The sequence below is a fragment of the Vicia villosa genome, linkage group LG1 (assembly GCF_029867415.1).
Source record: "Vicia villosa cultivar HV-30 ecotype Madison, WI linkage group LG1, Vvil1.0, whole genome shotgun sequence".
Classification (NCBI taxonomy): Eukaryota; Viridiplantae; Streptophyta; class Magnoliopsida; order Fabales; family Fabaceae; genus Vicia; species Vicia villosa.
This window is the reverse complement of record NC_081180.1, coordinates 34,526,265-34,541,384: the sequence shown is the minus strand read 5'-3', so window position 1 is coordinate 34,541,384 and position 15,120 is coordinate 34,526,265. Positions and strand designations below refer to the sequence as shown.

The following is a 15,120-nucleotide window of genomic DNA, read 5'->3' as shown; positions in this document are numbered from 1 at the left end:
CACTGTGGAGATGCACCAAAGTGACCGTGTGAAGCTCCAATTCGGCATGCATCAAGGTATCCCTGACCCACCTGAGCCTGACTGTTTGGGACGTTGGCATCTGGCGAAGGTTAGCGAACAGTGGTACGTAGAAAATTACAAGACGTTTGCAATAGATCAGCGTAAAATATGGGCTCGTCGATCCAAATATGTTCTAGAATTTCCTGTGGCGCCGGGAGAAATGAAGCCAACTGTTGACTATGTTAACTGGTACAGATCGGTCACAAATCCTGAAATGATTGTGTCTGCCCCTTTCTATTTAGCTGACCCGCGAGCACAACCTCCATATTTTGGAGGACAACAACAACCACCGCAAAATTACCACCACCAATAACAACAACCACCACCACCAAATTACCAACAACAACAACAACCACCGCCAAATTACCAACAACAGCATTACCCACGGCAACACCAACAACAACAACAAAGTTACCACCAACAACCAATCCAACCACAAACACCTTTTTACCAACAACATTCCCAACAATACCAACAGTTTTTTCCATCCCAACCTCAACCACACAATCAAGAATTCCATGTAGGGAGCTCTTCCAGATCACATTTCCAAGAGTTCCATGCGGGGAGCTCTTCAAGATCACCACCAATAACCCCCGACATGGGCATAGAAGAAGAATACCCGCAATACACCACATTCGACCAACCAACGCCACAGTACACCAACCAACCATTTGACCTCAACACACCACCACAACCATTGTATTTTAACCAAACCGGATCCACCACCAACTTCCAAAACTTCCAGGCCGCACCCACTAGGAGAAATTTCAATCCGCCTAGACAAAGCTTTGACAGCGCCGCGGGCACCCGCCTATCCTATGGAGGGAATTCTTCTAGAGGTCAAGGACGGCCCACAGAGTTTGAAGACCCAGACTTCATTGAGGGACCGTCGACTCAAGCACAAGACGAACCAAATAGAGGGGGGCGTCGTCGCAGGAATAGGGGGGCATTACCAACTCGTGACCCGTCTACACGACCTATTAGACAACCTGAATGTGGATCGTACCATGGTCCACGTGGCGCTCAATATGAATTATGTTTGTATCGTTAATGTATTTTTTAATGTTTTTAATTTTAATGTATTTGTATCGTTAATGTATTTTGTAATGTTTTTAATTTTAATGTATTTGTATCGTTAATGTATCGTTATTGTATTTTAATATATATTTATTTTTAACGAATGTCCAACTTTCAAAATAATGAATCCACCACCAACTTCCAAAAATAATTTTAAAAAGATAGATAAAAAAAACAACATAAAAAAATTATTGAAAAATTGTAGTTAAAAAAAAAATACTGTAAAAAATTATATAATAAAAGATTGTTAAAGAAAAAAAATAACAAAAAAAAAAGAAAAAAAAAATAGGGGGGGGTGTTGTCGCCAGGGGGGTGGCGACAACACCTAATTTTAAAACGTAGGCGCCAGGCCCACTGGCGAGTATGCATTGGGTTGAGTGTTGTCGCCACCCCCCTGGCGACAACGTGGTGTATTTAGTAAAAAAGTGACATTTTGGTAATTTTTTTTTGAAAACTTGGTTATTTTTGAATTTTTTTTAAAAAAACTTGTTATTCAAAAAAAAAATTCACAATAGGGATTAAACATAAGAAGAAAAAAAAATAGTTGTCATTTTCTAAATAAATAAAAATAAGTTTATCTTTCAAGGTAAGCGCAACGACTTGTCGTTTTAACTGATGAGTTTGGTTAAACCCCGTGTTGTCTTGTTGTAGAGTCTGCTTCTTATTTCATTCACCATTTCTGATTCGACATGGCGGCTTTCTTAAGGAAGGTAGCAAGGGCCACTCCGATCTCATTCGGTGCCCATTCCAAATCCTCCCGTACCAATTTCCACCTACCCTTCACCGCTCTCGCCGCCATTTCCGGCGGATTCTCCTACCTTTACTACTCTTCCTCTCCCAATCTGGTAGCTCCTGATTTACTTTTCTTCCTCGAGTTCTCTTTCAATCGATTCCTTTTCGTCATTTAGATGAATATAATGAACTTCGTAATCAAATTTGTTCTGTTTTTTTTGCAGGTTCACTCGGATCAAATTGGAGATGAGGAAATTAAGACTAAAAATATCGGTGAGTTTCTTTTTGAATTGAGTTGGAATCGATATTATCGTAATTGAATGTGTTTGTGTGGATATAGTGAAATGTAATGGTGTGACAGATTTATCTTAAATTTCAGTTCAGGTTTTGGATTAATTTGCGTTTTTGTTTTTGTTTTCAGCACTGATTCCTGATAAATGGGTTGAATTTAAGCTGCAAGACACTGCCAGGGTCAGTCAAAATACTCACTTATACAGGTATTATATCCTATAGGACAAAATGACAAATCATGAATTCAGACGCATCTTTAATATCTCACTATAATTCGTGAGTTGTGACTCTATTCATGTGATGGTGTTTCTCTTCCTTAATTTTGTTAGCTCGTCTTTCAACCAGTTTATAATTTGATATTAGTATTTTACACAAATGGAATGAGTTGTGGGTTTGTATTTCTCTAGAGAAACAGTTAATTCCAAGCCTGCTTAAAATCGAAGCTACAAGTTGTGGAGGATTCTTAACAATGACAATAATAATTAAAAGGGGAAACTTGGAGAATGGCATTACTAATCCCATGTTATGACAGAGTGTAGGGAAGGATTGGCCTAATAATGGATTTATTATACACAATCTGTCAACTCAAAGTGTGACCGCCTAGTCATACGGAAATAACTCCAACCGTTGCACTAAGAGTCCCTCTCAATAATCAACACTCAGTTCTTAAATAAATAATATTGTTTGATTCCTTTTGAAGCTATAGTGATGCTCGAGTAAGCATAATCTTGGTCAAGCTATGTTTTAGTCTGGCATGATATTGCAATTTAACTATTTGGCCCCTCACTTTTAAGTTTACGAATTAGTCCTTCATAAGAAATTTCCTTCTCCTAAATTTCTTGTTTTTTTCCCCTTCAATTGTATATAACCATTAAGTGCATATTCAATATTCCACATCATCAGCCAAATAATACTCCACATAGGAATTATAGTCATCACGTAGGATGTCACATATGCACTCCACCGTCATAGAAATGGAGAACTAACAAAGGTACCTTTTGGAAATTTTTCATTTATTTAATACTGGTATGTAAATTTTAAGAATGATAAAACTTCTATATTTTGAAAGACCAAAAATATATTTAATCCCCAAAATCTTTTCAATTCCTAATTATCCATGGTTTATCATTAAACCAATATTGGGCATGAGCTTCCATGAGAGAAGCAGATAAACTAAACATTCAATCTAAATATTGTGAAGACTCCTTTATATATAAATATATTATTGTGTTAATTGATCCTTAATAATAATAGGAAGATAAAGTGAGATGTAAACCGTATGATCCAGGTAGAGTGGATAAAGGAAAAAAATGTTTTAAGATGTGATTTGTGATAAAAATGTACTACTCAAGCCTAAAAGGAATTTTTTACCAAACGGCTATAACTATAAGACTTGCAATGTTGCACGGGACTGAATGTCAGGTGGTGAAGTACTAAAGAGAGAGTAAGCTCAATGTGGAAAATATGAGAATGTCAAGATATATGTGTGGTTACACAGGACAAGGTAGGATAAGGAATGGAGTCATTGGAAAAAATATTGAGGAAGCTCCTACTGCAGCAAAAATCAGAGTTGTCTTAGGTGGTTTGGGCATATGTGGAGCACTCCCACAGACACATTGATAAGATTGGTAGACAAGATGGAGGATAGTCTAACAATTAGAGGTAGAGGGAGACCAAAACGGATCCACTGCAGCAGTTTTATGGTGCAGCCTGATGCTAAGTGGTTAGATTTAGAGAGGGAAAATTTATCTCTTAGACCTGATGCATCGGCTTTTGTAAATTGCTTGTTGGGAGAACTGAAATGCTTATCATAGTATGTACTGCAACTGTAGCATAAGGCATAAGCTGATAACTTAGGGATCAAATCATACTAGATGTGGACTCATGGAAGTTGCATGTATTAATTATGTTATAGCTCAATGTAAACAATATTTTAAATTTCATGTGAGAAAATACCTTACAGATTTCATTTTGTATTTATATCACTGTATCTCTAACCCTGTAATTGTACATTTGCACCCCAGGTTTTCGATTGATCCCACTAAGAAGTTGGGTTTGGATGTTGCTTCTTGCATTCTTACGAGGTGTGATAGATTGTTGATAGGTCATATTGTTTTTCTGTTGGCGTGTGTGTATGTATTTTGCCACAACAAAGATTTAAATTTTATGTACAATTGCAGGGCTCCATTGGGACAAGATGCTGAAGAAAAACCAAAATATGTCATTCGTCCGTAAGTTTCTTGTTGAAACAATGAGTGTACTTTATCTTCTGATCTTTCTTTATTCTGGAACCTGATACCGTAACCTTCAGTTCAGGCTTTATTCAGGCTAAAAACCTTCATGACTGTTTTATATTCTTAAATTGTTGTTTCATTTGCTCTTGATGACTGATAATAGCCTTAGCATGATTAATTTGTAAAGCTTTTCAAAATGCCTGTTAACATCCCTTTTAACCTCGGCGTTGTTGGTACTCAATATTGTTAGGAACCAAGGAAAAATCAAATGAAGAAAGAGAGAGAATCAAAAAATAAATATGTACTATTGAAAATTGAACAGGAAATGTAGTGAATAAAATTCTCTCCATCCTTTCATCCCTTATTTATCTAGTTAATTTCCTCTTACTAACTGTCCTTAAGAAATGTCTATGAAAATCATTCATTCCGGGTGTAGTTTGTTGCTGAAAATCAGACTAGAGTGTAGGACAGCCTTGAAAAAACTTTTAAAAACGGAAATCACAAACGTGCTGCGTCGCGGTATAACAGCCGCTGCCTTAGAAGCGATTTCGCCTAGACCACCGGAGCTCAGTCAGATCGGCGTCGCCCCCCAAGGTTAACACAGCGTCCTCCGATCGCGGGCTCTCGCCAACGAAGGACTGGAATCAATCGGTATACTCAGAACTAGTTTTTTCAGAAGAAAAAGAAGAAGCTTTCTGGTTTTGTTATTTTTGAACAAGATGAAAAAAACCAGTATTTAAAGAAGAGCAGACTGTTAATTCACAGCACTAACTCCACCTCATAAAACGTGGGATACCAGCTGAAATTAAGGAGCAGTTGCAACCTTTCAGCTGAAATATAGGGCTACTGCATACTGCTAGGAAATAGTCAAAAGAAGTTTAAATTTAAATTAAAAACAAACTGCAGTAATTAATTTAAAATACACGTGGGATAGAAAACGTTAATGTTCACTCACAATCCCCCACAGAACAGTAATAAGTTTTTCAAAAGATATAGTTTTTTAAACTAGTTCTGAGCATATGTAAGGTTTAAAGCTTAAGTACAGGTGCCTTACGACTTGAACCGGTACATAGTGAAATCAAGTGAATCTTTCACGAAAAGAGTGAACAAATCTGGAACTCTCTTGTTTAAGAATCGTTCTCAATAACACACTTCTTACCTAAAATCCTGTTGATTCCTCAATAACTTCTCAAAAGATAGCCAAGTCTTCCTTGGGATGCTAAAGAGTGTACTAGAAAGTTTGCCCGAATACTTCCATAGGAGGCTAGCTCTTCACACTCCTGTAGGTGACTACATCAAGTCCTGTCTCAAAAGGACCACCCTATATGGGTTATGAAGTCATTAAGAGTTAAATAACTCAACCTCTCAGATCACCGGTGAGCTCATCAAGTCCGTCTTAAAGGACCACCCATATCCTGGGCTATGAGTTCATTAAGAGCTGATGCTCATCCTCTAAAGTACACTCGTCATAGAATGGGATGTAGTGTACCATCATATGAGTCTTTTCAAGGCTTCGTTTGACCACAGAGTGGATCCACCTAGAATTCCTCATCTCACGGGTTTTAGTCCCATTCCCTTCGACGTGTCAAGAACTAATTTTCTGTTCAGTCCCTTAGTCAAAGGATCCGCAATGTTCCTCTCTGATCTCACATACTCTAAGCTAAGTACTCCATTCGTGATTAGTTGTCTCACAGACGCATGCCTGATCCGAATGTGTCTCTTCTTGCCATTATAGGCATTGCTATTTGCTATGCAAATTGCAGCTTGTGAGTCACAATGTAGAGAGATAGGGGGAGCTGGGTGCCCCCACAGCGGTAAATCAGCCAATAAACTTCTTAACCACTCGGCCTCTTGACTTCCTAGATCTAGAGCTATAAACTCAGACTCCATAGTAGATCTAGCTATACAAGTCTGTTTAGAAGACTTCCAAGAAATAGCACCACCACATAATGTAAACACATATCCACTAGTGGAGTTAACTTCTTTATCATCGGTAACCCAATTTGCATCACAATATCCCTCCAACACTTTAGGATAACCAACATAGTGTAAACCCCAATCCATGGTGCCCTTTAGATATCTTAACAATCTATTAAGTGCACCCCAATGATCTTTACTGGGGTTATGAGTGTACCGACTAAGTCTGCTAACAGCATAAGCAATATCAGGCCGAGTACAGTTCATCAAAAACATCAAACTTCCAATTACTTTAGCATACTCATTTTGTGAAACACTGTCACCTCGGTTTTTCTTTAATTGCATGCTAGAGTCAAAAGGAGTTCTAACGGGCACCACATCAAATTGATTAAATTTCTTTAATACTTTCTCTACATAATGAGGCTGAGACAGAATGAAGCTATTTTCAATTCTAGTTACTTTAACCCCTAGAATCACATCAGCTTCACCTAAGTCTTTCATATCAAATTTAGAGGATAAAAATAGTTTGGTCGAGTTTATAGCATTGATATGTGTTCCGAAGATTAGCATGTCATCGACATATAGACATATAATCACACAATCAGCACCAAACAGTTTTGAGTAAACACATGCATCAGATCCATTGACCTTAAATCCAAAGCTTATAATAGTTTTATGAAACTTATCATACCATTGCTTTGGCGCTTGCTTCAAACCATAGAGTGACTTCTTGAGTCTGCACACCTTGTTCTCCTGTCCTGGACTCATGCACCCTGGAGGTTGTTCCATATAAATCTCTTCATTAAGATCGCCATTTAGAAATGCAGTTTTGACATCCATCTGATGTACTAATAACTTGTAGCTAGAAGCTAAAGCAAACAATGCACGTATGGTTGAAATCTTAGTTACCGGAGAATAAGTGTCAAAGAAGTCAATCCCATATTTTTGGGTGAAACCTTTAATAACTAGTCTCGCTTTATACCTTTCAATAGAACCATCCGTTTTAAGTTTCTTCTTAAAGATCCACTTACATCCAATGGCCTTGTTTCCCTTAGGTAAATCAACTAGCTCCCACGTGTGATTAGACATGATAGATTCTAATTCACTTTTAATTGCATCTTTCCAAAAACTAGCATCCAATGATCTTACAGCTTCATCATATGTTTTAGGGTCATCCTCTAGCATGTGAACACTAATGAATGTATCATTCAATTCATTAAGATCATGGAGTTCAATCAAGAATGCAGTCACAAAATCAGGACCAAAGCTAGTTTTCCTTTTCTGTCTCTTACTCTTCCTAGGTTCAGTTTCATGAATAGGCATGGGAGGTAAAGTCTTCGACGAAGATGCAACACTACTGGACATAGAATCAACATTGATGTCATATTTCTTTAAAGGAAAAATATGCTCAAAGAATTCTGCATCTCGATATTCACACAATGAACGATCACTCAAAACCATAAATCGATAAGCTGCACTATTCTTAGCATAACCGATGAACACGGCATCAAACGTCTTAGATCCGATCGCATCAACCTTAAAAGCAGGCAGTCCTACCTTAGCTAGACACCCCCACACTTTAAGAAATTTAAGATTAGGCACATGCCCTCTCCATAATTCATAAGGTGTTTTGTTTAGTTTTTTGTGTGGAACTCTGTTGAGAATATGATTGGCAGTTAATACAGCTTCACCCCACATGTTGTCGGGTAAACCAGAGCTCGAAAGTAACGCATTCATCATTTCTTTCAAAGTTCTGTTTTTCCTTTCGGCTATACCATTCTGTTGTGGGCTGTACGGAGCTGTAAATTCATGAATTATGCCATTGTTCTCACAAAATTCCTTCCAAGAATTGGTAACGTACTCACCACCTCTATCAGATCTAATCCTTTTGATTTTCCGATTCAATTGGTTTTCTACTTCTGTTTTATAAGTGTAAAACACATTTTCAGCTTCATCTTTGGATCTCAATAAATACAGTTTGGTGTATCTAGAATGGTCATCAACAAAAGTGATATAATACCTTTTACCACCTCTACTTTCTGTGTTGCGAAATTCTGCTAGGTCCGAATGGACTAATTCTAACAACTCGGTTGTCCTTTCATTTACAGAATTAAATGGCTTTCTCTTGAATTTCGCCTCGACGCATACACTACATTTTTCATGGCCATCTTTTGCTAAATTTGTAATTAAACCCATTGCATGTAAACGATTGACAGATTTAACATTTAAATGTCCAAGTCTAGCATGCCATAAGTCTATAGTCTCAATGATATAAGCAGAAGAAACAATATTCTCATTTTCAATCAAAGTCTCAAGCACATACAAACAACCAGACCTATAGCCTTTCCCTACGAATTCACCATTCTTAGATAATACTATTTTACCAGACTCAATCACTTGTTTTATGCCAGCAATTTCAAGTAAAGCAGAAGAAATTAAATTCCTACGCAGAGAAGGCACATATAAAACATTCTGCAGTGTAAGAGACTTCCCTGAAGTGAGCTTCAGGGACACCTTCCCTTTTCCTAGCACCTTAGACACACTTGAATTTCCCATATAGACTTGATCTATTTCAGCAGCTCCTTGAAATTCAACAAATAGTTCCCTGTCAGCACAGAAATGCTTAGTTGCTCCAGTGTCAATCAACCATTCAACCTTCTCGGCTACATGGTTAATTTCTGCAGTTGTGATCATGGCAACCAGGTTGTCAGACGCTTCAGCAATGTTGATTTGATGTTTGGTTTGATCTCCCTTAGGCTTAATTGCATTTTTATGGTTGTCAGCTCGATCGTAGCATTGATAGGCACGATGTCCCATCTTGCCACATACGAAACAGCCTAGCTTGTTGTTCTGGAACTTCCCTTTCATCTTGAAGTTTGGAGCTCTTTTGTTTTGCACCTTGTCTTTCTTGAAATTTGCCTTTTTGTCCTTCTTCTTGAACCTGTCAATATTTTCAGAAGACTCCACAAGATTAGCCTTAACTAAATTATCAGAAACTTTAGGAACAGGATTATCTTTGAGGCGATTCGCCTCTTCAATCTTCATGTGGTTAACTAGTTCAAGAAGAGTTAAATCTTTCTTCTTGTGCTTCAGTTGGTTGCGGTAGTTGGACCAGGAATCAGGAAGCTTCTCGATCAGAAAGTTGGCCTGAAGGACTTCACACATCTTCATCCCTTCAGCCAAGATGTCTGCCACTAAATTCTCGTACTCATGAACTTGATCCATGATTGGTTTGTCGTCCACCATCTTGAATTGCATAAATTTTCCGCAAACATACTTTTTCTTCCCAGCATCATCAGTTGAATACTTAGCCTCCAAGAGTTCCCATATCACCTTTGCAGATTTATGGGCAGCAAGCAAGTCGAAGATCGGGTTGGTAACATGGCTGAGCATATGACCACGTACCGTCTTGTTGTCAGATTCATACTCCTTCATGGTTGCATCATCTGCGAAGACGGGTGTTGCGCCAGGAGACGGAGTACCATCCGTTCTAGGAGCATTCGGAACGATGGAACCAGCGGCAGCTGGAGGTTGTTGAAGGAGAACATAGTCGACCTCCAGTTGCTCAAAGAAAATCAGCATCTTCTGAGACCACCTCTTGTAATTCGTCCCGTCAAGAGGTTCGAGTTTTGACAGATCCAACATCGGTTTGAAGTACATAGCCATTCTGATTTCAAAGAGAAAATCGCTTCTAAATTGTTGCTGAAAATCAGAATAGAGTGTAGGACAGCCTTGAAAAAACTTTTAAAAACGGAAATCACAAACGTGCTGCGTCGCGGTATAACAGCCGCTGCCTTAGAAGCGATTTCGCCTAGACCACCGGAGCTCAGTCAGATCGGCGTCGCCCCCCAAGGTTAACACAGCGTCCTCCGATCGCGGGCTCTCGCCAACGAAGGACTGGAATCAATCGGTATACTCAGAACTAGTTTTTTCAGAAGAAAAAGAAGAAGCTTTCTGGTTTTGTTATTTTTGAACAAGATGAAAAAAACCAGTATTTAAAGAAGAGCAGACTGTTAATTCACAGCACTAACTCCACCTCATAAAACGTGGGATACCAGCTGAAATTAAGGAGCAGTTGCAACCTTTCAGCTGAAATATAGGGCTACTGCATACTGCTAGGAAATAGTCAAAAGAAGTTTAAATTTAAATTAAAAACAAACTGCAGTAATTAATTTAAAATACACGTGGGATAGAAAACGTTAATGTTCACTCACATAGTTTTTGCATTTGTTGTTTTATTTGTACATTTTCCTTTGCTTTATTTCTTTGTCATGTTCCTGACTCCATTCCTGAATTTCTTTTCTGGTTCCCTTTGAAATAAGTGCCATTTATGACCTCAGTGGAACTCCGTAGTGGAACTTCCAGCTTTAAAATGATGTTGTGTTCTTCATGAGAAATTTTTGTCATATTTGTATCTTTGCACTAATCTTTAGGAAGCACGTTAACCATTTTTCTTCTTGATGTTTTGTGGAGATTGACTTGAGTGTGAGTATCTGTGTCTGAATCTTCAGGTATACTCCTATATCAGATCCAGAATCTGCAGGATATTTTGATTTGTTAATCAAGGTAGGTCACCATCTGTAGGGCATTACTTTTCTTATCCAGTTGATTATCTAGCAGGCTTTTTTAAAGAGGCACTTCGGTGACATACTTTTCAAATTGTTGCAGGTGTATCCCGAAGGAAAAATGAGCCAGCATTTTGCAAGCTTAAAACCAGGTGATGTCGTTGAAGTGAAAGGGTATGTCATCCGCAATAACAACTCAAGATCGGGACAATACTTTTCATGCTTACACTTTCTATAATAAAGGCATTGTTTCTTTCAGGCCCATTGAAAAGTTTAGATATACCCCTAATATGAAGAAGAATATTGGCATGGTAAGCATATTAGTATTGGTTGTTGCTCAACACCATCAATTCAATATCCATTAACAAGTAAATTAAGTTTGTTTGGTAGCCTTTAGAGAGTCACAAGCATGCCTTTAAATTTGAAAAGGAAAATGAAGAATTTGTTACTTCCCTAAAAGTGTGTTTTAAATGCCTACGCTGATCTCTCTCCCAAACATGCACTTTATGCCTTATACTCTGTTATTTTTTGTGTTCCATTAAGTTTATAGACATGAATCCATTAACTTCAATTTGCTTTCTTCAAGGTTTAGAATTTATAGATGATATGAATACATTAACTTCATAATGCAGATTGCTGGAGGCTCAGGAATTACTCCCATGCTTCAAGTAATTGAGGCTATATTGAAGGATTCTGATGACAAAACTCAGGTAGGTTGCAAACTGCTACATTTTATCCCACCAATATGTACTTTATATATAGCTTGTAGCTTGTTTTGCATACATGGAAGAGATTAATATCTATGCACAAACAATGTACAAATTCTTTACACGTGCATCCAATCGAATTGCATCTTAGTGCCACTTGTTTAATTTAGTTCCTAAAATATCTCAACTCAACAAATATCTATACTGTGCAATTTGATTGAATCTGTGCGTAAAAAGTTTTCCACTATCAATGTATACAAATTAAATTCTCTTTGGAAATGCAGTCATTTTGTTTATGCATATATGATTATTTGTTTTGTGATATACACGAGTATCACATTTGATGGCGGCCTTGTACGTATACAGATATCATTGCTTTATGCTAATGTCTCCCCAGATGACATACTGCTTAAACAGAAGCTTGACATTCTAGCCGCAACCCACCCAAATCTAAAGGTAAAAATATTGTTCAGAGAAGTTGTTATGGTTAGTTAATCTGTCATTATTTTGAATAAATTAGTTATTTGGTAAAACAAATTTTTTCAGGTATTCTACACAGTAGATAATCCGACAAAAAATTGGAAAGGAGGTGTGGGTTACATATCGAAGGATATGGCTGTAAAAGGCTTACCTAGTCCTAGCGACGATACTCTTATACTTGTGAGTTTTGCTTTTTATATAAAATCTATATGGCATTAACAGAACTCTTAGATTCAAACAATTTGAACCTCTAGGGAACTTATTTTCAAGTATTTATACTTGTCTAATGATTAAAATCAGTCATATGATGATTAATATAGCACTTCCACAACCTGTTGTGGTTACTCCTATAAGACTGTTAAGCTGGACAGCAAAATTTAGGGCCCGTTTGTTCAATACTTTTTAAAAATCATTTTTGTTAAAAAATAATTTGTGCTGAAAATGAAATAGCTATTTTGATTAGCTTTTGAAGAAAATCACTTTTAATTGAAAAGAGAGAAAAACATAATTTATGGTGTCTGTTTTTTAATGAAAAATTGTTTTAACATCCATAATTTTCAACTTGAATGCTTTTTTAACCATGATTTACGTTTTTCTTAAAAGTCTCTAAAGAATAATCTCCTAATTATTCATATCAAAATCACTTTAATTTTAGTCTATAACAAACGGCTCTTAATAGGAAGCAATATATTTGAATTAAATTGAATTGTTTTCCATAGAGAAAATAGCGTGTTGCATTGAGATGCTATTCTATGTCAATGTTTTTCATCTTTTGATGATAAGGTTTATAAGGGAATGGGTTGTGGTGGTTGCAAAGTTTCATCATTATTCTAAATTTCTGCTGCATTAGCTGAACCCTAGTTTCACCTGCATTTCAGGTGTGTGGTCCTCCTGGAATGATGAAACATATATCCGGTGAAAAGGCGAAGGACTGGACACAAGGAGAGGTATGAATTTAATTGTATGTTGTTGTGTTTATTTCTTGGATTTTTGTAATCATGCACTTCCTGGTTTGATTTCCTGCAGCTGGCTGGCATACTCAAAGAGGCTGGGTACACCGAACAAATGGTTTACAAATTTTGAGAAATTTTGGTTCCTTGCTTGCATCTAATTGATTGCTACAAAATTCGTGGTTTACAAATTTTGAGAGATTTTGTTTCTAGCATGTTAAGCGTGCATGACCGCAGCAAAATTTGCCTCATGTTATTTCTGAAAGATGCAGATGAAAATTCTAACATGAAATAAGTGGATAGAGAATCCTGATGTTGTTTCTGAAAGATGCTGATGGAAATTCTAACTTGAAACATGAAATAAATCCAGAATTTGCAGTGGATAGAGAATTATTGATTGTGTAAATGCCTCGTTTGTTAGATTATATGGGGGTGGATCTGCAAAGTGTATTTCGTGTGGGAGAACTTCTCCCATTCGTCTTCAAAAGTTTAGGGTCCTATTATACATATGTTTTTTGAAGGAATTTTTTTTAAAAATTATTTTCTTTTGAAAGTTTTCAATAATTGCGCGAGTTTTTTTATGAACAAATATTCTTTTAGAAAACATTAAAAAATTTAAGTCGTTTGTAGAAATTCAAACAGTCGTGTCAGGTCAACAAATTTAAACAATCCTATCTTCAAGAAAGATTTATCTTAAATTGTGAGATATATAGATCTAGTTATTCTAGTAGCTTCTTATATAAGCCTCCTATATCTTTTATTTCCTTATCAAGATACTCTCTTCTCTCAAATTATAAGTTACTTTGATAAAAAAAAATTGTCTTAAATTATAAGTTATTTAATAATTCCAGTATAATATTAATGATATTTTTCTAGGTGCTTTCTAGGTGAGGGCTCAACTAAATTCCTCACCAGTGAAACACATCAAATTCACCAATGGATCTTTTTAATGGTCATGATTTATAAAAAATTAAAATATCAAATTCACCAATGGATCTTTTTAATGGTCATGATTTATAAAAAATTAAAATGAAATAATATGTGCATCACTACACACAATCTCACCTCTAACTTTTTTTTGAGCAATTTTTTTCCACGATCTTGCATTAGTAATACGTATCATTTTTTCCATGAAAGATACTAATTCTGAAAATTAAAACCCATTTGATTTACCATTATCATTAAATTAATTTATATTAATGTTCTTCATTACTTAATGAAAAATTGTATCCACTCTTATGCCCTTAAAAATTCATTACATATGAAAAATTTATCACACGCCATTCCAATAATAAAAACTACACCAATGAAACTGGAAGAAACATGGTTGCAACAAGAAACTATTACCATTCCAATAACATAAAGGCAACATTAAGATTTTATATGTAAAACACTTTTTTAATTTTTCTTTATGGGAAAAGTGATTATTAAAGTTAAAAAGATTATAGATTTTGGGAAATTTCAACGTTTGAAGCACTGTTGGAGATTTGGAGGTTATAGTTTATCTATCATATAATAAAGTTAATTGTTCTTTAAAAACCCATTTTGCCCTTTTCCTAAATCCTCTTCATTTAACCTACCCACGTGGACACTCTCTTTGCATTTTCTACTTTTCCCAATCTGATAAATCTTTTGTAATTTCCCATTTGATTTTCCTTCTACACTTTTTGGCTTCTCTTTTCACTCAATTAATCTCTCTCCCAATGAATGAACGCCGTATTCCCCTGTTCACTCAATGAATCTCTCTCCCAATGAATGAACGCTGCAGACACACTCAACTTTTCTCTTTTTTTGCAACTATGGTTTTGCAAATTTCAATACAAATCTTATGTCTCTTTATTTTCCTTCAGCAAATTAAATCTGTTCACTCCTTCATTTCTTTCCGTCTCTCTCTCATCTTCTCTCTCGAAAATCTATCATATAATAAAGTTAATTGTTCTTTAAAAACCCATTTTGCCCTTTTCCTAAATCCTCTTCATTTAACCTACCCACGTGGACACTCTCTTTGCATTTTCTACTTTTCCCAATCTGATAAATCTTTTGTAATTTCCCATTTGATTTTCCTTCTACACTTTTTGGCTTCTCTTTTCACTCAATTAATCTCTCT

At 36.3% G+C, this 15,120-nt stretch overlaps 1 protein-coding gene across 1 annotated transcript; it reads left to right on the top strand.

Moving 5' to 3' along the window:
• The first annotated feature begins 1,746 nt into the window (after positions 1–1,746).
• LOC131633770 (NADH-cytochrome b5 reductase-like protein) lies at positions 1,747–13,403 on the top strand. The gene is made up of 13 exons (XM_058904461.1): positions 1,747–1,982; positions 2,094–2,142; positions 2,291–2,366; positions 4,185–4,244; positions 4,341–4,391; positions 10,823–10,877; positions 10,980–11,050; positions 11,136–11,187; positions 11,509–11,586; positions 11,950–12,039; positions 12,130–12,243; positions 12,942–13,010; positions 13,090–13,403. Exons 1-13 carry the CDS (start codon positions 1,827–1,829, stop codon positions 13,144–13,146), a joined length of 978 nt encoding a protein of 325 aa, XP_058760444.1. The 5' UTR covers positions 1,747–1,826; the 3' UTR covers positions 13,147–13,403.
• Positions 13,404–15,120: the final 1,717 nt, after the last annotated feature.

Excerpts from the sequence above, each read along its gene's own strand:
- LOC131633770 (XM_058904461.1), top strand. The coding sequence starts at position 1,827 with ATGGCGGCTTTCTTAAGGAAGGTAGCAAGGGCCACTCCGATCTCATTC. Across the intron at positions 2,143-2,290 it reads AATTAAGACTAAAAATATCG|CACTGATTCCTGATAAATGG; the intron begins GTGAGTTTCTTT and ends TTTTGTTTTCAG. Across the intron at positions 11,587-11,949 it reads ATTCTGATGACAAAACTCAG|ATATCATTGCTTTATGCTAA; the intron begins GTAGGTTGCAAA and ends GTACGTATACAG.